The sequence below is a fragment of the Lissotriton helveticus genome, chromosome 6 (genome assembly GCF_964261635.1).
Source record: "Lissotriton helveticus chromosome 6, aLisHel1.1, whole genome shotgun sequence".
In the NCBI taxonomy this organism is placed as follows: domain Eukaryota; kingdom Metazoa; phylum Chordata; class Amphibia; order Caudata; family Salamandridae; genus Lissotriton; species Lissotriton helveticus.
The window spans coordinates 242,416,958-242,443,956 of NC_136067.1; the positions used below are offsets into that span (position 1 = coordinate 242,416,958).

Consider the following 26,999-nt stretch of genomic DNA (forward strand, 5'->3'; position numbering starts at 1 on the left):
TTCTACCACGTTTTGTGGGACTGCCCGGTGGTGCAACAGTTCTGGACTGGGGCAATCCGAAAAATGAGCAGTTCCCTGGGTAAACCGCTTTTGCCATCACCCAAGGAGTGTCTCCTTAACATCTGGGGGGCCAATGACTTAACTGATCCTGAGCTGCAATGGGCGGCATTAGGCTTCCTACTGATTAAGTGTTCCATAGCAATGAAGTGGGGTTCGCCGGACAGACTGTTGGTGGTGAGCTGGGTGGCTGAAATGGATCGCTGCATGATCGCTGAAAAGACAGTGTACAAGATTCAAGGATGCCCCAAACTGTGGGACAGGAAATGGGGACACTGGAATGCTTATCGGGGGGGGATCTATGTGACTCTCCTACGGCGGAATTAGCCATGTCCTTGGATGGCCCTGTGGGAGGACCTCTACTGTAATAAAGTGACATTGATAGCCTTGTATGTGACTCCATGTGTACTGCAGTGTACGCGACTGATATTTAACTCTGCTTTCCCTGTTCTAATTTAAAAAAAAAAAAAAAACCAGGTCATTAGTACATCCTTTTTGGGACTTATGGTTCTGTATGCACTCTACTTTATTATGCCGCCGGGCCCCAGGGTTGTCGGCTGAAGGGCTGTTTCTCATTGATGCAATTCCGATTGTCTGCCGGCCCCTGGGTTGTAGGCTTGACACTATGTTTTACAGATCTGAACAATAAAGGTTTTTTCAACAAAAAAAACCCAAAAAACTGAAAGTAGTATTTAACCTTCATGTAACAAAGGTTAGGCAGAGAGAAGTCTTTGTTTTCAGGGACCAGAGAGCACAGGGGCTTTCCAACAAGAGCTGTAAACATCTCTTCCTTTACGAAGGCCACCTTATCAGCTTGTCTAGGGAAACAAGAGCTGTCTTCTTACAGAGAAGTAAATCAAATGTATGCGGGTGATGGGCAAGTCCACCTAAGAACTTCACACAGGCAATTTGTGGTGCTGAGATTATATTAGTTAGAAGCAAGCAAAATGAGTTGGAGAACAGATGCAGGGATACTCTGGATTATTCGTGCAATCTTGACATTTTTCTAATATTCTGTTGGGTACTATTATTGCCAGAACAGTAAGGCTGGTTGCTTTTATAGTAACAACTGTACACTTTTTTCACTAGGATATGATTTTGATTTTAAGCCATAAGTTTATATTCTTAGTTCATGTTCTTGTGTCTATTCGTGGTGGAAGAATGTTTGAACCTACTATACATACTCCTTTCAGTCTCACAGGCCTTCTTGTTGCCCAATATCAACTTTCCCCTTGTAATACAAGTTTATGGGTTTCAGTCCCAGGGGTGTTGGGCACAGCCTTAGCAGGTGTGGGTTTTTATGGGCCACTGTATGCAGCTGTCAGACAAAAGCTTATAATTAACCAACGAAAGATTGATTGAAAAGGGAAAGAAGGATGAAAGGTTGAAAGGAAGGATGAGCGAAAGGATGCACACATGAATGGGTGGGAAAAGGATAAGTGAAAGGATGCATGTGTGGGTGAAAGGATGCATGGAATGTTGGGTGAAAGGGTGGACGGGTGAAAGGATGCATGGATAAGTGAAAGGATGGGTGAATGTGGGTGTGTAAAAGGAAGCGTAGGTTTAATAACGGTTGAAAGGGTGATGGGTAAAAGGATGCACGGGTGGGTGAAAAGGTTGTTGAATGAAATAATACATAGGTGGCTGAAAAGATGGGTGGATACGTGAAGTCATTTGTACGTTGGAGAACTGATGGGTGTAAGGATGGTTGGGTTAATGGATGTGTTGGTGAAATGGGAGATGAGTGAAAGGATGGGTGGATGATTAGATGGGTAAAGGGATACATCTGTGGGTGAAAAGTATGGGAGAAAGGATGGGTGGATGGGTGAAAAGATGCATGGATAAGTGAAAGGATGGGTGAAAGTTGGTGGGTAAAAGGATACATGGGTGGGTGAAAGGGTTGGTGAATTAAAGAATGCATAGGTGGCGGAAAAGATGGGTGGATGGGTGAAAGAGTGGGTGAGTGAGTGAAAGGGTGAATGCATTAAATGATGGGCATAAGGGTGGATGAGTAAAAGGATGCATGAGGGAGTGAAATAATTGGTGAATGAAAGGATGTGTGGGTGGGTGAGAGAATAGGTGACAGGATTTGTGGCTGGGAGAATTCCTGCGTGGGTGAAAGCAGGGATGGGTGAAAGGATGCATAGGTGAGTTAGTGGATACTTGAAAGGATGAATGAAAGGATGCATGAGTGAAAGGGTGGGTGGGTGAAATGTTGGGTGGATGACTGAAAGCAAGCAAGTGTGGGAGGGTGAATGATGGATAAATGGATGGATGGGTGATTGAAAGCATTGGTGAAAGGGTGAATGTGAGAAAGGATGGGTGAAAGGGTGAATGGATGGAATGGTGAAAGATTGGATGAAAGAATGAATTGATGCTAGAATGTAGAGGCGAAATAGTGGATATCAGCAGGTGGATAGAAGTGTGAAAGTCGGCATGGATAAATGCGTGGAAGGAAGAGACACAGGATCTCTTCTGCAGGGGGTCATGCTCACTTGTTTCGTATTTTTGGTTCCATCAGAGCTTTGGTTCAAAGTGGGGTGAATTTTAATTTTCTGGCTATTTCCTTGTACAGTCAACTAAGTCCTCTGTTTCATGCTGGTATGATTGACAAAATTCCTGGGATCCCAAAGCGTGGGGTGCATTCTGAGTATTTCAGAAAACATAATGCTAGGGTTCTGCCTACAGATCTTGTGAATTATTTTCTAGTACAAATCTATATGGTGAAATTATTAAAGTGATCTAACAATTTGTTTCTTTTTTTTCTAGCCTTCATTGCCTCAGTCTATTCCAACATTATTGCATCCTACTCCTTTGTTGCCCTCGTCTACGCCTTTGTTGCCCTCGTCTACGCCTTTGTTGCCCTCGTCTACGCCTTTGTTGCCCTCGTCTACGCCTTTGTTGCCCTCGTCTACGCCTTTGTTGCCCTCAACGCCTTTGTTGCCCTCGTCAACGCCTTTGTTACCCACATCCACGCATTCTTTGCCATCATCTACGCATTCTTTGCCATCATCTACGCATTCTTTGCCATCATCTACGCCTTCTTTGCCATCCTCTACGCCTTCATTTACCACTCCTGTACCATTGTTTCCACCATCGACAACACCTGTATCAACCACACCAAGGGCAAACTTGTTTAATTCTATCGATGAATGCCGGGTCAAGGCAGACGGAGATGACAGCAAGAGCGTAGTGGAAGACCTCAAGTCACAAATTAGTGAACTGCTGATGATTGTTGAAGCCTTGAAAAAGGAACATGGGTAAGCACTTAATTTAATTATATTTATGTTCATGTTTCCTTGATAATTGTAGATCAGGTTGATCGTGAGGTTCACTTGAACCTAATGAAGGCTATTGTATTTTGTTCTGTGATAATAAACAACGAGGCTAGACTACACAATTATGGGAAGCTGGGCAAGCATAAAAGTATGCAATTATCTCTTATTTTATAAATGGCAACTTCATTAATGTTGTGTCGAAATTGTCTGTCATTATTACCTATGACAATTTCAACAAATTTGTATTTTAAATGTTTTACATTCCTTGTTCAGGTGACTGCCCCCAACCTGTCTCTACTTTCTACTTGTGTGTGGTGGAACACCCTCGCTCCTTCCTTTCCTTTCACCCTTAGTTCACACTCACCCAACCATTTGTGGGGGGACACCCAGCCCCACTCCGCTTAAGTGTCTGAGGCCAACCCCCGAGCCACATTCTGCCCTGGGTATCCCATCCACCGGAACCCACTGTATTTTCTAAGGGGAGGGTGGCAGAATGGCCCCTTCCCTAAGCCTTCATTGGCCCCGGGAACCCTATTCTCTGGGGCCGGCTCACTTTGTTTCCCTGCAAGCCCAATGAGGTACACAACGGTTTCTCTGCCCATAACGGCATAGGCAGGGAACCTTGGGTTTGCTCCCACTTGGCAAGAGCATTTTTTAAACTCCCACCAAATAGGAGCATACACAATCTGCTCCCTCTGGCAGGAGCTTTAAAAGTGCTCTCGCTAGCTGGAAGCAGACTTTTGACATGTTTCCATGCCGGTACTGATGCGGGCAGTGAAACAGATCAAAACATTGCTCCCGCCCACAGGGAGCAGCATTAATAGGTGCTCCCTGCGTACTGGAGCAGTGCCAGCTCCCTCCAGCATGTGGGGATCCAGCTGGGGCCATGGGAGCACTGGGGCTCCCCCTGCAGCCCCCAATGTGTTTTTGGTGCCCCGTATGTGGACTTGGGAACCCATCTATTTAGGATGGTAGCCCTCACAAATTGGATAAGGATCCCCAGGGGCATTTAAGACCCTTTGAGGGGGCTGTGCAACCCTCCCCTCCTTTACTTAACAGATTGGGCACTAGGGAGGTGTCCCCAGGGGCGAAATGGCTGTGGAGGGGGCATTAGGGGGGTCAAGGAAGTCTGTGCAGCCCCCCTTCCTTTAGGGAAAAATACATGCATATGGGATGGTGTTTCCAAGGCCTAATGAGGCCAGGAAGGCAGGCCACCGCCCCTTTCTAATGATGTAGAGTGTGTTATCTTTACAATTGTGGGTTGAAAAACATTCTGAAACCTGGATGGTGAAGACGCCATGGTTGATTTTATTGGAGCACAATCTCTTCTGTAGTGACTGTCCAAGCCAAGTTGGTTCTTTCTAGTCGTCTCCTGGTCTGATAGCAAAGCCACAGTTCTCCCTTTTTAATTGCCGCTGAGTATGCAAAGGCCAAATTGCCAACAAGCTCCACCCGTTTGGCCACACCACTCCCACTATAGTAGTAAGCAACTATGTTCCCGCCATTTTCCAGGCTGATGGACAGTATGCTTTCTCTACAGTTGCATGATGAAAAACAATCTGAAATCCTTGAATGAGGTGAATTCATTGTTGATTAAATGAGCGCAATTTCTTCTGTAGCAACTGTCCAAGACGAGCTGGTTCTTTCCTGTCTTCTCTTGGTCTGAGAACAGAGTCTATGAATCTCCTTTTAATTGCTGCTGAATATGTACAGGCACCAAATCACCTACAAGCTCCCCCGTTTGTCCCCTCCCCTTCCACGTTAATAGTAGCAACAGAGCTGGCTACCGGTGGGTTGGCCCGGCCCTGTTTCCAACCACTTTCTATGCACAGGTAAAGGCTGTGCGCAGTGTTGGTTTGACTTCCTGTGGAGGGTTTGTTGTAGGGCCAGCAGACAGCCCCCTGCAGCCCGTGGTGATGGGTTGCCTTTATGTATGGTAATAAAATATTACTTCATGTTGAAAAGATGCTAGAAATTCACTGCAACAAAAACAAAGGTTAAAGTAATGTTTTGCAGCGCGTATCCCTTTTCTGGATTCACATATTGTTCATTATTCCACCATCTAGTGGATGGGTCTGGAATTGTCTTTGGGTTTTTTCCCCGTTTTTTTTCCTTTGGGGTGGGTCGCCGACCATTATTTAGGGCTAGGTCCATCCCTTGTGTGATGTCAGACTGCGCCCCGAAAGTACCTGTGCATGGTAGCCATCTTCAGATTCTTTTTTTCTACTGATAAGTAACCATTTTGTTATAGTTAGGTGAATAAGCCAGTGACATTAACGTTTTAAACTTAAAAAAAAAAAAAAATCTGAGAAATTTACCAGTTCTAGTTAGAAGAGCTAACTACTAGAACTTGCTTCCCCGCCATGCATTGCTTATGTGTCAGGGGTGTCAGCAGCGTCAAGTACAATACGCCACTAACCTTAGGTACGGCCGGCAGGAACGATACCGTGAAGAGTAGTTCCCAACGTCCCTTAAACACTACTCTCACCACAATGCTAGAACCACACTATGGGTAGAGAAGTATCTCAAGGGAAAAAGTGAATGGGATAACATAACAAAAGGTATCCTGTTCAGTCACAGGAGTTGGTAACCTTCTTTTAAGCACCCTCTGGGATCCCTGTATGTACGAGAAAGCAAGAGCAGAATGAGTAGTACCACAATCATACACTGCGCTGGTAAGAAGAGTGAAACCGATGCCATTTAAACTTACAGAAAGCAAAACCAGGATGTATCTCTATAGGACTCTGCTGGGATGCACTTTAGAAACACGCACACCATATAGCTAGTACACTCCCAAAGTATGAAGTCATTCGTTATTGGAGAAGACTTTCCCCAAGCATAAAAGCAAAACAAGCTGTAGGGCGCCTAGAGAGGAGAGCGCCTTTATGCGCAGTCTCCGACTCTCTGGTAGACAACCGAATACCTGTGTGGTTTGATGGTTCCGGTTGGAGGCGAGGCCGGATGACAGGAGGCGGAAAATGAGAGGAGAGCGCCTTAATGCGCAATCTCCGACTCTAACGAAGGATGCTCCACTCCAGGACAGTCTCACACCACACCATGCACTCGGACACAAACAGGGGGGTCAGCACATAATCCGGGAATGCGGGAGCGCTTCGTGTCTTGTGCCCGAAAAGAAATAAAAACCAAAGAATAACAGCGTTCTCCCGTCCGGCTCCGGAACGGAGACGCGAGCACCCTCCTGACCCGGAGGTGCTTCGGAGTCGGTGAAAGGAATCACGGCCGCGCTTTAGTTTAGCGCGGTCACAGTACTCTGAGAATGGTCTTTAAGCTGCAGCGTCGTCTTGCCGCAAGCAGACAGCGGAACTCCAGAAAAGGCAGCCTCTGCTTCCAAAAGCTCGTTCCCTACCGCTCCGCCGGAACGGGAATCCAAAAAGCTAGACCATTTTGGAAAGAAACGTTTTCCTTCCACCAGCTTAGGACTGCGGTTGATAAACACTGCATGTCTTTTGGGACATTATTCCCACTCTGTGTGGGATACAGTTGCACAGGTGCTGCCCCAGTGTCCGGAGGAGGCCCGGACAGTGCTCTCCCAAGCTGTTGGCCATGGGAGGGATGCCACAAAGTTTGCCTTCCGTTGTGGGCTGTACACTGCAGACTCTCTGGGCAGAAGGATTTCCACATCAGTAGCCCTCAGACGCTACGCTTGGATGAGATCTACTGGTTTTTCGGGCGATGTCCAGAACACCCTCATGGAGATGCCCTTTAATGGCCGTCGCCTTTTTGGCGACAAAGCAGACAACACTTTAGAGCGTTTCAAGGACTCACAGGCTACGGGCGAGTCCTTGGGCCTCTCCAGCTGTCCAGAGCAGTGTGCTTTTCGCCCCTTTTGTGGCTATGGAAGGGGCGCCCCACTACGTTCGGCCCAAAGCCACGGACCGCAGCAAGCTGCCCAACCTTCACGCGGACGTGGGAACCGCCGTCGCGGTTCAGGGGGCCAGCGGGCTTGCCAGTCCACAAACCCCCCCCCACCCCCCACCCCCCTCTGCAGCACCCCCTAAACCTTCCTAGTTCGACATTTCAGGCCCATCAAACGCCAGTGGGCGGCAGGATTTGCCTTCACCCCCCCCCACTGGCGCACCATCAGGTCGACAGGTGGGTTTTGCAGATAGTCCGAATGTGGTACACCCTCCTCTTCAAGACTACCCCTCCAGCCATGCCATCGCAATACCACTGCATGTCGGAGGATCATCTGGCACTTCTCCAACAGAAAGTTGCGGCTCTCTTGCCCAAGAGAGCCATTGAGCACGTTCCTGTCCCAGAAGTAGGTCGTGGTTGTTACTCTCACTACTTTCTGGTGCCCAAGAAGGACAAGGGCCTGCGTCATATCTTGGATCTCAGGGACGTCAACCGCTTCGTCCGGAAGGAAAAGTTCAAAATGTGGACGCTTGCTCAGGTGCTGTCTGCCGTCGATCCGGAACACTGGATGGTAGCGTTGAACTTGCAGGATGCCTATTTTGACATCCCTGTCTTGCCGGCCCACCAGCGTTGCCTACGGTAGGCCATGAGCATTTTCAGTTCACTGTGCTCCCCTTTGGCCTTACCAGCGCCCCGCGGGTGTTCACGAAAGTGATGGCGGTAGTTGCAGCTCATCTACGCAGATCAGGGGATTTCAGTTTTCCCCTATCTCGACGACTGGCTGTTGAAGGCGGGCTCGCCTCAGACAGTTGTCTCCCACCTCCAGACTACGGATGACCTCTTGCATTCGCTGGGGTTCTACATCAATTTGCCGAAGTCACAACTGATTCCCTCTCAGAAGCTCCTCTTCATTGGAGCGGTTCTGGACACGATGCAGTTTCGGGTTTATCCTCCCGAAAAGCGAGCCTGGGATATTTGGGCTAAGATGCCGATCTTTAAGCCTCTATCCCGGGTTTGGGTCAGGCTGACCCTGAGGCTGTTGGGCCTCATTGCCTTCTGCATCCTGCTGGTCGATCATGCCAGATGGCATATGCGGGCTCTGCAGTGGGACCTGAAGCTCCAGTGGACGCAGCACCAGGGGAATCTGTCTGATCTCGGAGGGCACTGCACGACAATTGCAGTGGTGGCTCACAAAGCAGGATTGGGTCAACGGCAGATCCCTCTCCCTTCCCCAACCAGATTTTATAGTGGTGACAGATGCATCACTTCTGGGATGAGGCGCCCACATGGGAAAGGCGGAGATCAGAGGTCCCTGGTCTCAGGCGGAGTTCCGGCTCCATATCAACCTTCCGGAGCTTAGGGCGATCCGTCTTGCACTCAAGGCATTCCTATCCTCTGTCCGGGAAAGAGTAGTGCAGGTGTTCACAGACAACACCACCGCCATGTGGTACTGCAACAAACAAGGCGGAGTGTGGTCGTGGACCCTATGTGAAGAGGCCCTCCGCCTCTGGGCATAGCTGGAACATCAGGGCATTTCCCTGGTGGTTCAACACCTGGCAGGTTCTCTGAACGCCAGGGCGGACAATCTCAGCCGAAGGTGCACGATGGATCACAAATGGCGTTGGAACTCTGACGTGGTGCAAGGTCTCTTTCGACAGTGGTGAAAGCCTTGGTTAGATCTAACCAAGTCCTCTGACCTCGGTCCCGGGATCTCACTCCCCCAGGCAGCTCTGCAGTTCTCCCTCGTCCTGCAGCCTGCCAGTTCTTCGCTGCAGGCTTCGAGCCCTCCCTGAGCCCGCTGGTCTGTATTGTCCTGCCGCAGTGTGACTGGTGGTTGTGCCTTTGTCACCTTTTGTCTTTATTTCACTGTTATTTTAACCCGCTTTTTGTAGTTAGGGCAGCTGTACCCTCTGTTTACTGTTTCCACCGTTTTTGGGCACCTTTTGTCCTGTACTGTACCCATTATTTCACTTTATTTCACTCTTTTTCTTTACCTGTATTTTGTAGTTAGGGCAGCTGTGCCCTCTGTTTACTGTTTCCTCCATTTTTTGTCACCTTTTGTCTTGTACTGTGCCCGTTATTTCACCTTATTTCACTCTTTTTCTTAACCTTTATGTTGTAGTTAGGGCAGCTGCGCCCTCTGGTGTTTACTGTCCTTTGTTTACTGTTTCCTCCATTCTAGTCAGTCAGATTTCTTTATTCTATTAATAAAAATCAAAAAAGGATGGACACATAATACATTTCATCATTACAAGCACAGTACGTTAATCAACTAGTTACAAAGAGTAAAAAGTTCATACGGCCATATTTCATGGGGTTAATACATATAAGAAATATCAAAAAGTTAAAAAGTTATAAAAACATCATGTATACTAAAAATGATCAGACATTAGTTAATATCGACTTTGAGTTTAGGCGATTCTTATTAATGCGGACTCCTGCAACTAAAAAATTGGCTACGTGAAATGTTACTCTTGCACTAGGTAAGAGTTGCAAGTACATAAGTGCTGGCCTAACCTGTACAAAGCCTGCCTCGCGCAAAATTGGTAGCAAGTATTTTTTCCTGATCTTAATGTAGTGATCAAAGAACATAATAAAATGTAACGTGTCCTGTAAAGAAAAATGATCAGTCACAGGGTTTTGCATTCTCTGGTGTATCCCAATTAGGATAATGACCGAGCATTAAATGAATAAGATTAAAACGAAATCTGATTAAAAGAAAACGGTGAAATGGTCTGGTTACTAGAATGAGATATGGTTCAATACCCTGGGCAGTCAGCGTAAAATTCTTTCTAACAAGTGGCTTCTTTAGTTCAGTTTCTTCCCTTTCTGATGTATACATACTAATCAAGGTACTTTTTACTGTATTAAGGTCCTCTTTTGTAAAACATTCTGGGGAGAGAAAAAGCTCAGGACGACCCGCTTGTATAAGTTGTAGCTTAACGTATCTCACCCACGGGATGTTTAGGGCTCTATCCAACGCTAGACAGTCTTTAAGGATTATGTGATTTAATGACATCTCCTTATTGAGCCAGGTTTTTAGCCAGCAAGTGACTGGGGCTAACTATAATGTGTCTGTTACGTATCCCAAGCCCAATTCTACGTGTAGTGAGTATATAGGGGTAGAATGGGGGAGGGAGAGCAATGATCTCAAAAATTTGTTTTCCACCTTTTGAATCTTGTCGTGGTTTACGTGACCCCAGATGGCGGAGCCATAATGGACTATAGATAAACATGTGGCTTTATATACTTTAAAATAGCTTCCATGGGGCGTGCTCCCAGCCTTTTTGTGAATCCAAGCAATGCTACAGCGTTACTATTGGAAAGTTGCTGGGGCCCCCAGGTTCCTCTGTCATCCTATAAAACCCCTAGGTATGGAAAGGATGGAACTCTCTTTATTTCCTGCCCAGTACAGAAAAATGTTTTAGTTTTCTTTTTCCTACCTGCAACTCCAGTAATCATAATCTGTGATTTCTGCGTGTTAATTTTCAGGTCTAGGGAGCCCATAAAATTACCAAAAGAGGCCAATAGTCAACTAAGGGCCACCCCAGAGCGTGCCAAAAGAATGGCATCGTCCGCGTACAGGTGGACCAGGATCTTTGTCTCTCCTGCACGCGGGGTATCCAAAGATGCATCCGCCAAAGCGGTATACAACGTTTACAACGCAACTTTTACAACGCACTACCATTACAACAAAACTTTTACAACGCAACATCCATTACAACGCATACATTTACAACGCATGACACTACAACGCACACCACTACAACGCACACCACTACAACGCACACCACTACAACGCATACCATTACAACGCAGTCATTACAACGCATACCATTACAACGCAAAACTTACCATCCAACACTTACCCTACTGTTGCACCCCCTGGAGTTAGAATAGTAATTTTAACCCCTACACTATCCAAAACTTTCCCTACTGTTGCACCCCCTGGAGTTAGAATAGTAATTTTAACCCCTACACTATCCAACACTTACCTTATATGCAATGTAATGTAATGCGTTGTAATGGTATGCGTTGTAAATGTAGTATGCGTTGTAGTGGAATGCGTTGTAAAGGTATTTGTTAAGAATTCGTTGTAATGGTATGCGTTGTAACGGTGTGCGTTGTAATGGATGTTGCGGTGTAAAAAATGCGTTGTAAAGGTATGCCAAAGCTGGCTCAAGGGCATTGATATAAGTGTAAAGAGGAGGGGGGCAAGGATACATGCCTAACCCCCCTCTCTGATTTGAAATGACAGGTACACCTCCCCTCCTTGATGACTCTAACCGTGGCCGAAAGGTCGCGGTGAAGTTCAGCTATGTAGCTAACCAACGGGGGATCAAAGCCCATGTCCAAAAGGACCCCCCACAGCTTCGCCCTGTTAACAAGGTCGAAGGCTGAGGAGAGGTCCATAAAGGCCATGTACAGAGACCCCCCCCTGGCAATCGAATACTTATTTATGAGGAGTTCGAGGTTAAGACACTGATCCAGTGTACTCCTGTTTGCCCTGAAGCCATATTGTGCGTTTGACATAATCCCTCTCCCATCAAGCCATGTTGTCAGTCTCCCCAATAACACTCTGCCCAGAATTTTTACACTAGAATCTATTAGCCAGATCGGCCTATAACAGGCTGGATCTCCCCTCGGACCTTTTTAAAAATTGGGATAATTATAGATTTTGCCCAAGACTCAGGAAAGTTGTGGTCTCTTGTGGCGTTAAAAACATTGCTGAGGATTTTAGCCCAAAAAATCGGTGCACACTTAAACAGATCAGTGGGTACCCCATCTGGGCCTGGGGCTTTATTCTTTAGTGTGTCATTTATGGCTTTCTCCACTTCCTCAGCCCTAAAAGGTGGGACCATTTCTACACTTCCGGGAGGCGTTATTCCATGTGCGGTGGTGTGGGGTGGATGACTGTATATATTTCCAAAATGGACCACCCACTGTTCATCCGGGATAATACATTCAACTCCATGGTTCTCTATACCCGAGGAGTAGGGATGGTTTATAATTGACCAGAATTTGGCGCGATCGCGGTGTGCCTCAACTGATAATAAATCATTCCAGGCCTTATCTTTGATCTCTAATTTACGGGCCTGGATAGCCTGTTTATATTGTTTTCTAAGGGATGCAATAAGTACTCTGTCCCTTGGTTTTTCCTTTAACGTTGTGAGGAGAACTGAGTGAGCTTTTGTGCAATTGGAGTCAAACCATTTTGGTCCCAAATTCAAACCTGGTTTTGTTTTAACCGTTAACTCGGAGTTAACTTGATGGCATATAACATTAAAAGCCTCAATTAATATTGCATTGGAGTCGATATTGTCCAGGCAAATGCCCACCTCTACCTCAGCCAGGGTGTCTTGTAGGAAGGTCATTGGGATTACTTTATCCCATTTTAGCCTCCGGTTCTGGTCTTTAGGGACCAGCTCAGTGGGACAAGGGGCCTGCGTCACAATGCATTCCAATGGTCCCCATCGAGCAACCTCCAAGATTATGGGATTATGGTCGCTAAAAACAGAGTGTTCTACCCCATAATTTATGACCTGCGACAAAACATAAGTGGATAGAAAAATAAAATCAATAACCGTGCCTGTATTATTTCCTACATATGTGTTCAACCTGTGCCCAATCTCACAGCATCCAGATTCGTAGAGGTTCATTGATGCCAGGAGAAGCTCCAAAGCCTCCCCCTGTTTAGTGTGTTCAAAGTGGGTCGGGAGCGAGTGGGGGAAACCCTCGCTATCTTCCCGAAGGCACTCTAAACTACATGGGTGAATGTTAAAGTCACCCATGAGTATGACCTCAAACTCATGTTTACTGGACTCCCTATACTTGTTCATGAACTCCCCTAGAGAGTCTAGATGCTCATTTGGAGTATGACTGACTGGAGAATTATAAAAGTTTATCAATAGGAGGGGGGGGGGGGAGTTAGTGATCTTTAGTTCAACAACTAAACAATTTCTTGAGCCAAAATCAATCTGTTTTGCTCTACCTTTCAAATTTAATGAAATGAATGTGGCTAATCCTCCCTTCGCTCTGCCAGCCGTACTAGATTCGGCTGGAATACTAAAATGGATATAGCCATCCAGAGCCAGGCTATTTCTCTTGTCCCATGTTTCTTGCAATGCTAGAATTTCATGGGCTCTAATCATGCCCAGCCTATTTTCATCATTACTTTTGGATCTAATACCGGCTATATTCCAGCTCAGAATGCTACATATGTTTTTTGGGAGTGTCGTGGCAACTTTCGCATCTTTTCTGCTCCGTTGGTTTGGTTGTCAATCTTGCTCCTCCATCCCAACAAGTGGTAAAAAGCGGTTTGATAGGGGTATACCCTCACTTGAAGTGTTAACCTTATTCTTGGGGACCTTAGATGATGTGGTAAATTGCTGAAGTGGGGTACAAGATGCCCTGGATCTAGAGGTTCCATCGTGAGAAAATGTTCCCAGTTGAGGTCGGCTGTGTGATAGAGATACAGACCGTCTACCATTCTGGCCGTTCAGAGGTGGATAAAAAACAAAACAAAGGATAAGGTCTAACCCCAGTTTTAGTAATCTCAGAACCGTCCCAGAACAGTCTATCAGCGGCATTTTTCTCAGTGAAATTCACAACAATGCAGTCCCCTAGGATTGACTTTGGGCCTTTACCTACCCACCCCACTCTCCTAACCATGCTAATGGAGGCGGGTAAGTCGTAATCCCCACTAGAGTAGTGTCTACACCACTCTCTTGTTTTGCCTAAGAGGTCCGATGTAGACTCAGTAGCCTCTTGTGCTGGGGGTGGAATCCCAGTTAATACAGCTACAAAAGGGGCGGCATCGGGGGGGGGGTAGATGCAGCCTAAAATTACTGGGTTTATGAGTATTGGTAGTGACGTTTGACTGGGATGTTGTATGCTTCTACGTGGTGGCATTAATTACGAAAGCACCGACACAGGTGTTTTCTTTACTGTGGGTCAGGTTTTTAGGTTCAGCTACATGTTTGACGCTTGCTTTTGCTCGTGTGTCAGTTGTGATTTTACTTGGTCCCGAACATTCCATTGCCTCCAAAGCTATGGGGGGTGCGAGCTTAGGGATAGTGTTCCCCTTCCGAGGGTGCGATAGATAGTCTTTTATGAAAATGTCAATGGTTTCGCTCCTTTTTAGTAGGCCAGCTACGCAGGTATTTAAAGAATCCACAATATCTTTAGCAATGCTCACGCGTAGTGGTTCTATTCGTGAATTGATCAAATCCTCCAATTTATCCCCCAGGAATGCATTCATAGTTTGTTCTTGATCTACTTGCAGATGTTTTGTTTTGCGAGCGCATTTTGTGGGTTTAGACTGTTCCTGGGCTGAAGGATTCCCATGAGAAATCTCCTCCTCCAGTGATGATGCACATGTAGTAGTGACAATATCTTGGTGTATATCAGAAACGGATTATGTGCTCACGTGGAGACACTGAGAAAACAGAGGGAGTAGAAGTCTTGTTGGTAGTGCCATTTGTCCTTTCCAATTCCAAAACCTTTTCAGCGTTTGCAATCTTTTCATTTATTGCTCCCACTGCTGAAGTTAGGTAGGAAATGATGGTGTCAGCCTTGCGTGGGACTTTAGCGTTTTTAGCACCAGGACCCTCCAAACCCATCAGTTTTCGCTTACCCATAGTTGCAGGTTAGGGAAGTGGCCCGGCCTGCCCTCCACCGGCCCCGGCTCAGCCCGGCGAGTCCAGCGACGTGGGAGGAAGTGCTGGCTGAAATACACCTCTGGGCGGAAGCCCCAGCTGTCCAGCGGCGTCACCGCGAAGCAGGGGACGCTGGGAAGTGGGAAGTGTAGTTTCCCTTCTGCACTGCCCCTCTCGGCGGCCGCGGATGGTCTGCGGCGGCGGGGGCGAGCAGGGTGTGCTGGCGACCAGGAGATGCCACAAACAGGTAACGGTGGCCCCAAAATGCAGTTGAAAATGTTACTCTGTGAACTGTTGTCTATTATCGCTGATACACCCGTCCCTGTACTTGTAACAGTTAGGGTAGCTTGTTCTAATTCCAGGTTCCAGACAGATTTTTTACCACCTTTGGATTTATCCTTTACAGCCGCAAAGATTGCTGGTATTATCTTGTATTTTTCCAAACCCCTTGTTTTGCGTTATCCTGTTGATTTTCTTTAAAATTTTAGCGTTTGTTTGCGGGGGTTAGCCACCTTTCTGCTCACCTCTAAGGGGGCGCCATTCTCCGCTTGATCCTCTGGTGTTCATGCCTTCCCCCTTGCTCCTTTGGAAGGCATGGCACCGGGTCACTCCTCGACACCAGTCTCCAAACGAAACGAGACTTGCAGAGAAGTTAGTTAATCGGAACAAACAGTCAGCGTTCTCCCGTCTGCAGCTGCCGCCTGCTCCCGCTACTCCCAATCACCGGTCCTCCATTCTTTTCTTGCCCTCGCCGCCCACTGAAATCGCCCGCCCCCCGCCTCCCAGCTGCCCGCCCCCGCCTCCCAGCTGCCCGCCACCTCCCCGCTGACCGTCACCCCTCCTCCCCCTGTCCCCTACAAGTACCGGCCGCTGCGGTGAGCACGTGAGTCCTCTGACCTCGTTTCCAGGATCTCACTCCCCCAGGCAGCACCGCAGTTCTCAATCCTCGTGCAGCCAGCCTGCCCTTCGCTGCAGGGTTCGAGCCCTCCCTGAGCCCGCTGGTCTGTATTGTCCTGCCGCAGTGTGACGGGTGGTTGTGCCTTTTATCACCTTTTGTTCTGTACTGTGCCCGTTATTTCACTTTATTTCACTCCTATTTTAACCTGTTTTAGTAGTTAGGGCAGCTGTGCCCTCTGTTTGCAGTTTCCTCTTTTTTTTGTCACCTTTTGTCCTGTACTGTGCACGTTATTTCACTTTATTTCACTCTTTTTTTAACCTGTATTTTGTAGTTAGGGCAGCGTGCCCTCTGTTGTTTACTGTTTCTTATCTGCTGACCCCACCCCTCCGCCCTACCCCCAGCTGCTCTTCTCCCCCCGTCCCCTACAAATGCCGACCGCTGTGCGGTCACCCTGCTGGCGCTCCAATGGCATGCCTGGCCAGCACCAGACCCCCTGGCCCTCACGACCCCCACAGGACCCGACGCCGCTACGACTACAACACCCTCATCCTCCACGCACTCAACGCTGGCCAAAACTCCACCTGCTTCCAGGCCACTCCGAAATGCACCCATGGGACCCATGGGACCTTCGCCTTTCGAAACTGCAGCAACACCAGCCAGCGCACATCCGTCCTGCCCGTCCCATCCCAACACCGGAGGCCACACCCATCTCAGCTGCATACTACTCAACACCCGCTCAGTCCACAAGCATGCCGTCGGACTCATGGGACCAGCTCAACTCCTCCGCCCCAGACGTCGCCTTCCTGACGTAGACCTGGAGGAACACCTCTTCGTCACCGGACATAGCCATAGCCATCCCGGACGCTACAAGATCAACACAAGGACTGGAACAACAAACCAGGAGGCGGAATCACCATCATCCACAGGAACATCATCAAAATATCAACCAAGCCCTCAGCTTGGCCGAACACCTCCACTTCCAGATCCACGTCGATCACAACACCAACCTCAGAGGAACCCTCGTCAACAGACCCCTGGGACCCCAACCATAGTTACGAGAATCTATCGCCAACCTCATCAGCACACACGCCCTCGCCTCCACAGACTACATCGTCCTTGGAGAATTGAATTTCCACCTCAAGAAAGCCAACGACAACAACTCCACAACACTGATCGACAACCTCGGACTCAAACAGCTACTCACGACACCCACCCTCTCCGCCGGACACATGCTTGACTCAATCTTCTCCGCAAGCCCTCACGTCTCCTTCAGCCATACCACCAAACTCCACTGGACGGACCATCGCTGCATCCACTTCACCTTCCAGAAACCCACACCGCACCCAACCGGTCCCCCGCCGCAGCTGGAGCAAAATCACCGAACACCAGCTAAACACCGCCCGATGCCGACCCCGCCGCCAGCAACCTCTGGCGCTAGATAGACTGCGCCAACACTCTTGCCCCGGTCAAGAAACCCTCCAACAGACACACCACCAAGAATGCCAGCTGGTTCTCTGCAGAACTCCTGACCTCCAAACAAGTCTGCCGAAAACCAGAGAAGAAATGGCACCGCAAACAGACACCGGAGTACCAAGAAGCCCACAAAAACGCCATGCACCAACACCATCACCTCATCAGAGCCGCCAAAAGGGCCTCCTTCAAGGACCGCCTTGACAACAACGCACACAACAGCAAAGAGCTCTTCAACATTGTGAAGGAACTCTCCAACCCCAGCTCAAACACCACCGACATCCCACCATCGCAAGACCTGTGCAACTCCCTTGCCACCTTCTTCCACTGCAAGATCGCCGACATCCACGACAGCTTAGACAACCTAACCTCCCCAACAACCAACGACACCTCAGACCCCACGGCCACCGACCACAGCTACCCCCTGCTCACCTGTACCACATCAATGACGACTACATCATCAAGATCATGAGCACCATCCACTCCGGCTCCACGTCAGACCCATGCCCACATCACATCTTCAACAAAGCCAGCGCCACCATCTCACCCCATCTCCACAAGGCCATCAACATCTCCTTCGAGACCGCGACCTTCCCGGAGAGCTGGAAGCACGCAGAGATCAACGCCCTGCTCAAGAAACCCAAGGCTGACCCGAGAGACCTCAAGAACTTCCGGCCCATCTCCTTGTTCCCGTTCCAGGCAAAGGTCATTGAGAAAGCCATCAACAAACAGCTGACCCGCTACATCGAGGAGAACAACATCCTGGACCTGTCCCAGTCCGGGTTCCGAAGCAGCCACAGCACCGAAAACACCCTAATTGCCGCCACCAACGACATCAGGGCCCTGCTGGACAAAGGCAAAACCGAGGCCCTCATGCTCCTGGACCTATCAGCCGCCTTCGACATGGTCTGCCACCGCACCCTACGCATATGCCTCCACAGCGCAGGGATCCGAGACAAGGCTCTGAAATGGACCACCTCCTTCTTTGCCGGCAGAACCCAGAGCATCTGCCTTCCCCCTTTCCAGTCCAAGGCCTCCAAGTTAATCTGCAGCATACCCCAAGGATCATCCCTTAGCCCGACACTGTTCAACATCTACATGACCCCACTCGCCCACATCGCCAGACTGCGCAACCTCAACATTGTCTCCTATGCCAACGACACACATCTGATCCTCTCCCTCACCAAGGACCCCCTCACCGCCAAAACCAACCTCCACAAAGGAATGAAGGCCGTTGCCGAATGGATGAAGGACAGCCGTCTGAAGCGGAACTCTGACAAGACGGAGGTCCTCATCCTCTGCTCCACCCCCTCAGCTTGGGATGACTCCTGGTAGGCAACCGCCCTGGCAGCAGCACCAACACCCACCGACCACGCACGCCACCTGGGTTTCATCCTCGAATCAACACTCCATGACCAAGCAAGTCAATGCCGTCATATCCTCCTGCTTCAACACCCTCTGCATGCTCCGGAAGATCTACAGGTGGATCCCAACCGACTCAAGAAGAGCGGTCACCCAGGCCCTCATCAGCAGTAGGCTGGACTATGGTAACCCCCTCTACGCGGGAGCCCCTGCCAAACTGATGAAACAACTGCAATGCATGCAGAACGCCTCTGCCCGTTTGATCCTCAACATCCCTTGACACAGCCACATCACACCCCCCCTGAGACCTGCACTGGCTGCCAGTCAACAAGAGTATCACCTTCAAACTCCTCAACCACGCACACAAGGCACTAGACGACACCGGACCAGCTTACCTCAACAGACTACTCACCTTCTACACCCCGAACGGCCAGCTCCGCTCCGCCGACCGCGCCCTCACTACTGTCCCCCGCATCCGAAGAACGACCGCCGGCGGCAGATCGTTCTCCTACCTCGCCGCCAAGACCTGGAACACACTCCCCATTCTACTACGGCAGACCCAAGACCTACTTAACTTCAGGAGACTACTCAAGACCTGGCTCTTCAAGTAGTAGCAGCACCCCATCCCCCGCGCCTTGAGACCCTCACGGGTATGTAGTGCGCTTTACATCACGAGTGGAGTTACAGTCTGTTGTACGCCTTTCCACCTTTACCAATTATGCCAATAGTGCTGAAGAAGATCAGGCATGACCGGGCCCAAGTCATTCTTGTAGCTCCAGATTGGGCATGAAGAATCTGGTATACCGAGCTGCTCAACATGGCCATCGATCCTCCCTTTGGGAGGATCTTCTGACGCAGCAGCAGGGGACGGTACTCCACCCGAACCTGTCCAGTCTCCACCTGCATGGAGATTGAGCGGCGGCAGTTGACGTCTTTCGACCTGCCTCCCAAAGTCTGTGATGTAATCTTGGCAGCCAGGTGTCCCTCCACTAAGATGGTGTATGCCTGCAGGTGGAGCGGATTTGTGGCATGGTGCACAGCAAAGGTTGTCAATCCCCTTTCTGCCCCTCTTTCTGAGGTTCTCTTGTTCCTCCTTTCTTTGGCCCAGCAGGGCTCTGCTCTGGACACTATCAAGGGCTATCTCTCAGCCATCTCTGGTTTCCTTAGACTTCCTGATCAGCCTTCTCTTTTCAAGTCCCCAATTGTTAACCGATTCTTGAAAGGCATAACAAACCTCTTTACTCCTTTTTTGTTTGTTATGCCTCAGTGAGACTTGAATCTTTTTCTCACTTATTTGATGTGCGCTCCCTTTGAGCCCTTGCATAACTGTCCCTTGAGGCTTCTTACGCTCAAGACTGCTTTCCTGGTGGCCATCACCTCTGCAAGGAGAGTGAGTGAGCGAGCTCCAGGTTCTTTCTCCAAGCCTCCTTTCTTATCTGTTCATCAGGACAAAGTGGTCCTTAGGACTCGTCCATTCTTCCTGCCAAAGGTTGTCACTGCCTTTCAAATCGGGCAGACCATCACTTTTCCCACCTTCTTTCCGCCTCTGCATCCTTCAAAAGAAGAGGAGAGGCTCCACCGATTGGACCCAAAACGTGCACTCTCTATCTGGATCGCACCAAACAGTACCGGTAGATGATCAACTCTTTGGGTACGTGAGTGCAAAGAAAGATTAAGCTGTACACAAGCGTATCATCTACCGATGGGTCGTTTTGTGTATTAAGGCCTGTTATTCACTGGCAAATAAGGAGCCTCCAGTGGGGCTGTGCGCCCATTCCACCCGGCGACGGCAGCGACTACTGCTCTAGGTAGAGGCGTTCCCCTGAATGACATCTGTCAAGCAGCTATTTGGGCCTCGCTGCACAAGTTTACGAAACACTACTGTCTTGACAGTCCGATCCGGAGAGACGGCTTATTTGGCCGTTCTGTACTCCAGGACTTCCTGGTGTAAGATTAGTTCTCAGACCCACCACCGGGGTTGGTATTGCCAGGGTATCTATTCGAAGGTAAGGAATCTATAACTAACGTCTTTCTTTCAGATGAACAAGTTACTTACTTTTAGTAACAATATGTCTGTAAGAAACATTAGTTAGTTAAAAATTTCTTACTGCACCACCTATCCTCCCAGTTCTGCGAACTGATTTTTAGGGTTAAGGTATTTCACTTTTCAGGGCCCTAATATTGTGCACCACTGGTCAGTGTCTTACATGACTCTCCATTTCTGCTGTCGAAAGTCGTGTACATTACTGACATCAGCTCGCGAGGGCGGCGCTTAAGTAGCTCCAGTGCCGGCGACCACGACGACTGACGCGGAGCCGACCGACGCCACCTTCCGAGGTGCAGGGGTACTGCTGATAAACTTTCCGGATCCAGTCTGACGCCTGGGGAATATCATAAGGTAAGGAATCTATAACTAACTAATGTTTCTTACAGATATATTGTTACCAAAGGTAAATAACTTGTTCTTCAGTCCTGAGGAAGATCCTGTCGTTAGGACTTAAACAGCCTACTCTGTTTCTTGGGGGTTGAAACATTGACTGTCATTGTCAAATGCCAGTTGTATCAAGAGTGCTTTTTCAATGTGATATATTACTCCAAATCTTGGCTAGGTATTGTTGATCATTTAACTGTGTGACTTAAAAAAGCAGTGTTTTACTGTAAATAATTATGTGATGAATAGAATGTCACTACTTTCCCTTTACACTTTTCCAACCCTCACTTGATGCACAATACCTTTTTCCTTTCCGTTTCTCCCCCTAACGTGGGGCACTTGTTTGGTACAGCTATTTGAGTAATTTGCGCTGAGTCATTTGCTGATTTACAAGCATTCAATGATGTTCAATGTGATTAAATAACATTGTTCTATATGTCCAGAGTGTATTAGTGTATTCATGCCTAATGAGTTCAAATTTTGTGTGTTCTCAAGAATTGTTCTACTGGGACCAGTTCTTTACTGTATGGTTTCCTACCCAGGTCCCCGTGGCTTTATTGGGTGTATCCCTTTTTTGTAACTTGTATCTATCTGGATCGCACAAAACAGTTCCGGGTGGATGGACAGTTCATTGTTGGCTATATAGGTGCCAAAAAAGGCCGAGCCGTGCAGAAACCGACCATCTTTTGATGGGTCGTTCTTTGCATCAAAATCTGCTATTCCTTAGCGAAGAAGAAACCTCCACCAGGGTGACGGCAGTCACTACTGCTTTGGGACGTGGTGTCCCTCTTTGACATCTGCCAGGCAGCCATGTGGGCTTCATTGCACACGTTCACCTAACATTACTGCCTACACAGCCAAGTCCGGAGAGACGGCTTCTTTGGCTGTTCAGTTCCTCAGGACTTTCTGTTGTGAACTTAGTTTGCAGACCCACCTCCGGGGTTGGTATTGCTTGGGGTATCTATTCTAAGGTGAGGAATCCATAACTAATAGTCTTTCAGATGAATAACTTATTTACTTTCGGTAACTATATATCTGTAAGAGACCTATATTAGTTATGGATTCCTCACCTCACCCAGTCTCCCCGTTCTGCGAACCGGCTTCTAGGGTAAGGGACTCCCTTTCAGGTTCCTAGTTTTGTGCACCAGTGGTCAGTGTCTTGCATGGCTCTGCGCTTCTGGCGTGGAATGTCTTGTAAAGAACGGACGTCAGCATCTAAGTAGATACCACAACATCGTTCCGGCGATCACAACGCCAAGGACGAACGCAGAGTCGATCCAACGTGCTGGGGTACTACAGAAGGAAAATTATTCGGATCCAGTTTGACGCCTAGGGGTAATTCTAAGGTGAGGAATCCATAACTAATATATGTCTCTTATAGATATATCGTTACAGAAGGTAAGTAACTTGTTCGTTAGGAGAAGGTTCTTGAGACGCATGTCTGAGTGACTCAGTTTCGGGGTGGGAGAATAGGTCCAGGAGCCTAAGGTAACTATGTAGGGATTCAGGGATTTCTCAATGTTGAATATTGTGTTTATGGTTTTCTGAGTCTCAGTCCAGAAATGGTGGAGATTTCTACACTGGAATAACATGTGGTAGAGCATGCCTGGGCAGTTCCAGCACATGTCTGAGTCTGTAAGCCCTAATTTGGATAGTTTTTTAGGGGTCCAGTACGCTCTATTCAGAATCCTTTACTTACATTGTGAGAGCGATAAGGACATTTTCTTTTTGAGGATATTTTGCCACAATGTATCGTCTAAGGCAGAGTGAGGGACTGGGAGTGGGTTTGGAACATTTAATTTCAGTTTTGGAAATGATTCTTTTGCTGGTCGTGGAAGAATTCAAGGATTTGTAGATTGTCAATGTTGCATGGGCTGTTTAAAATAGTTTGCAGAGAATTGGAGTCCGGTCTCAGTTGTGTGGGGTGGGAAGTTATAGAATTCAGTGTTCCCAAGGTTGTGTGAGATCTGTGATTGTGCAAATGTTTTAGGTTGTGTTGGTGGGCCTAGGTCTTTGAAGAATAAGATATTATTTGCTGACCATGATGTCCATGATGGATGCCCACCTTCACCTTTCATTTTTGCGTTGTTCCACAGGAAAGCATAATTAGTTTTGGAATTTGTGTGGGAGCAATTTATCCAGTGACCTGATCTCTGTTATTGTGTCCATGAGTATAGTAAGAGTGTTTTAATGGGACAGATTACATTGTTCATAACTAGATTAGAGCTTTTAGTTTTACTAGGGATTCTTCGATGTGAACCCAAAGTGGTGTATCTAGTGTTTTAGTTTGGAACCACCAAATGGCTTGTTTGATTATAAATGCAAGTTGGTATTTGATAAAACGTGGGTTAAGGCCTCCAGAACTTTTGTTTAGTTTCTTGAGGGCTAGTCCAGACCTCTTCCCTTTCCAAAGGAATTTGGAGATAATAGAATCAATATTTTTGAAGAAGGTATTCGAAAGTTGTAAGGGAAGCATGGAAGTAGCAAGTTTATTTGTAGAGCTATCATCATTTTGATACCCTCCACGCGACCCCACCAGGTGGTGAATTTTGGTGACGAGGCAAATGAGGTTTCTTTGATTTACTTTAGGAGAATCTCCTCATTTATTTTCTTTGTGTCTTCTAGGTTATTTTTAAAGTGTATACCAAGATATTTGATCTGTGAGGATCTGTGAGGATTGCCACTGTAGTATTTAGTGTTCACGATTTATTTCAGATAAGGTTGCTGGGATGGGGGCGTGGCCAACAGTATGGCCGGGTAGCCCCATCTTCTGCGAGCTCTACTGGCCACATATGAAATCCTATAATATCCTGCTCCTCATCGCCGTTCTCTTGACGAGATCCAAATCGGAGGGCGAGCTAAAGTTGAGGGGGGAACCTCAAGCCATCTCGTTTGAAGAAACAGGGGATTTTTTCGGCGCCTGGTGCGACACGTGGACTCAGCAAACTAACAGTAGCCGCTGCTCTGGAGAAGTACCCTGCGGTTTGCTGGCAGTGGTGAGGAGTGTAGGCACCACGTCCGGCTTTTTCCCCTGTGAAAACGTAAGTGGAGCATCGCTTGGCGGCGCCTCGAGGGATCCCGGGAGCGGCGATCAGGCACGGACTGGGGGCGGAGTTCCGCTTGCAGCAGCAACAGCTGGACCCAACGGAAGGCGGGGGAGGAGGCCTTGTGTGGCAGGAAACCCAGCGGCGGATGAGGGACAGAGGGGCCCCGGCGGAGGGGCTCCTAACATCACTAAGACTGACTCTGGAGAGGGACCGCTTGAAACTGAGCCGCGGTAAGCCGCTGATTTAGGGCGCTCCGGCTGGGCTTTGCACGGCGGTCGTGGTGGCCCCCTCACCCCCCATCGGGACTCTGTTGCGGTTCCTAGGAGCCGCGAAGGGAAGTAATATCGCTGGGCACGGGTGACCACGAGTGTTGAGCCCGGCGCTCCTTGCAGAACTACTGGAGGACAGATCTGGTCTTGCAGCAACTGGAGCGCTGGGGGGGCCTGAAGCGTTACGGGGCCTGAGGGTGAAGGGAAGTTTCACCCTCCCTGCTATATTGATTCCCCAGCCAGCAAGGCATGCTGTTAAATACACATATGTGAGGTGACCCTGTTTTGGTGGAAGACCCGTCCACCCCACACCGGTGCCCCCTGCGAAGTCTGCAACTGGGACGTGCACACGGCGGTCCAAGGCTTGGAAGGTGAGCCTGAGAAGTCCTGTGCCTGTGTCCCCCGGCCCCCCCTTGCTGGGAGCCGTGCGGTGAGTGTGCACCGTTGTTCTGAGGTGAGGGTACAGGGGGAGCGGAGGTTACTCTAGACTGCTGCAGTTCGGGGGCATGCTGCAGCCTCTGCCCTTCCTGCTGAGCCACCTAAGGAGAGAGCTGGGCCTACCGAATGAGAGGTGGGGGATGCCTACACACTTGCATCTCATGGACAGGTTGCGCTGGGAGGTATGCCGCTGATGGGGGCCTAGTATTTGTATTACGACTTCCGGATTGGAGAGGTATTAATACCCCGAGCGTTGGGAGACAGGTGGTGGCAAAGGCGCGATCATCGGAGAGGCGGCCCTTCGCACTCTCACAGACTAGTCGTGGCCTCAGAGGCGATCCTTGGCTCCAGGGTGAGCGCACGCTTTTGACCGGACCATGAGTAATCAGTGGGTCACAGGAGGCTTGCTGCGCCACATCCAACAGTGGATTGTCCATAACTTTGTCGGCCCGACAGAAGAGATAAGGGGTACCACGCAAAGGGTATTTTGGGTGCTTTAGCGAAAGTAACCGCGGGCAACTGCTGCGGCCGGTGTGGATTAGCGCTATATAGTGGGGAGCTTCCCTGGCCCACTGATACCTGAAAAACACCATATCTGAGTGAGACGTGCAGGCAGCAGCCGGATCGCTGGGTTTCCACAATGACCAGAAACAAGGAGCCTAAAACGAGCAAACAGGGGAGGCTGGACCGCTTCACAACGATTTTATCTGCCCCAGCAGGAGTGGAGGGAGATTCCACTCCCCGCCCAGACACAGATGCAATATTACATGAGATCCAGGCGACACGAGAAAGCCTTAAAACTAAGATGGCTGAGGTGCAGACGGAGGTCTCTTTTCTGCGCCAGGACCTGAGAAAAGTCTCTGAAAGAGTGACAGAGGTTAACAGCGAGTATCGGACCTGGAGGATCACTCACGGACCAAAACCACAGAAGTGGCCGGTTTATTAGAGACTGTGAAGGAAGTGGCCTGGCGGGTTAACGCAGCGGAAAACAGGGCCCGTAGGAACAACCTGCGACTTGTAGGCTTTCCAGAAAACACAGAACGCTCAGATCCGGCCCGGTTCCTGCGTACTTTCATCACAAACGCTCTCCCGGAGGCACAATTCTCGGCATGCTTAGTCATAGAACGGGCGCACAGAATGCCTGAAGTTCGACCACAGCCAGGTGCCCCACCTCAGCCAATGATAGCTCGATTCTTGAACTTTCAGGACTGAGATTTAATACTTCAAGAGTTCTGGAAGAAGGGCAAGGTCAAATATGAGAATATGAAGGTGATGGTCTTCCCTGACTACTCGGAAGTGAAAAAACAACGCCGCACCTTTGACCCAGTAAAGGTGAAACTCCGGGCTCTTATGATCCAATATATGCTCCTGTTTCCTGCCAAACTCAAGGTCATTATTCCAGAAAAGACAAGTTTTTTCCAGACATCGGAGCAGGCATGGTTGTGGATTGAGGAACGACCTGAGTTGGGGCGGGCAACGCCGCCCGCGGTTGTCTCAATGGCCAACAAGCGGCTGGGCTCGGAGTGGGGACTGAGCAAGGAAAGGCGACGGAGATGACCGCCCAGGTGCCGGACTCAGATCACAACTACACCGGGAAGAAACCCTAAGACCCAGGGGCCGGAGAACTACTAACACGGATACGGACGATGATACTGCCTTCCAATGCACGTAAAAAACCTCGCGGAGGTCAAGTGGCGCGAAAGAAGATGACGCGCACCCCCTTATGGAGCAGATTCAAAACATGGAGGCTTCAGGATAGAACCCTCCGTGCGATAACCCTCTAATCCAGCAGTTGCACAACATCGATGAAGAGAAAGGATGAACAGGGGCTAGCCGCCCTCTGAGGTACGATGAGGGCTTCCTGAGGTTTGGAGGACTTGGCCACTTCTGGGTAAAGGGAAGCACACAGTGAATTGTTCCTTAAGTGTTTTATAGTTGAGTGGGTGGGGGAGGGGGGTGGTCTACAGACCTCTGGGTGGTCTACTTGCACCAGTTTTGTCCTGTTGACCAGTTAAGGGGTGACTGGAGTGCCTGCAGAGTGTGGGGAGGCAGGTATGCTACGTGTAGTTCATAATTTGGCGATCATAGTTTAGAGTAGGAGGGGGGTTGTTTTGTTTTACAAAATCTTACATGTGACTACATTGATGCAGGGTGGCATAGCGATGAAGAGGCATATACTGTGATATTAAGGAATAGACAGTGGTGAGGAGGGGGT

General features: G+C 48.8%; 1 protein-coding gene across 2 annotated transcripts in view; it reads left to right on the plus strand.

Annotated features, from left to right (window-relative positions):
- CD2AP (CD2 associated protein) overlaps positions 1-26,999 on the plus strand; it is an 802,607-nt gene that overhangs the window by 694,398 nt on the left and 81,210 nt on the right. For both annotated transcript variants that reach the window (XM_078647692.1, XM_078647691.1), the window contains exon 17: positions 2,827-3,317. In XM_078647692.1, the coding sequence (XP_078503818.1) occupies positions 2,827-3,317 (491 nt within the window). The remainder of the gene's footprint in view (positions 1-2,826; positions 3,318-26,999) is intronic.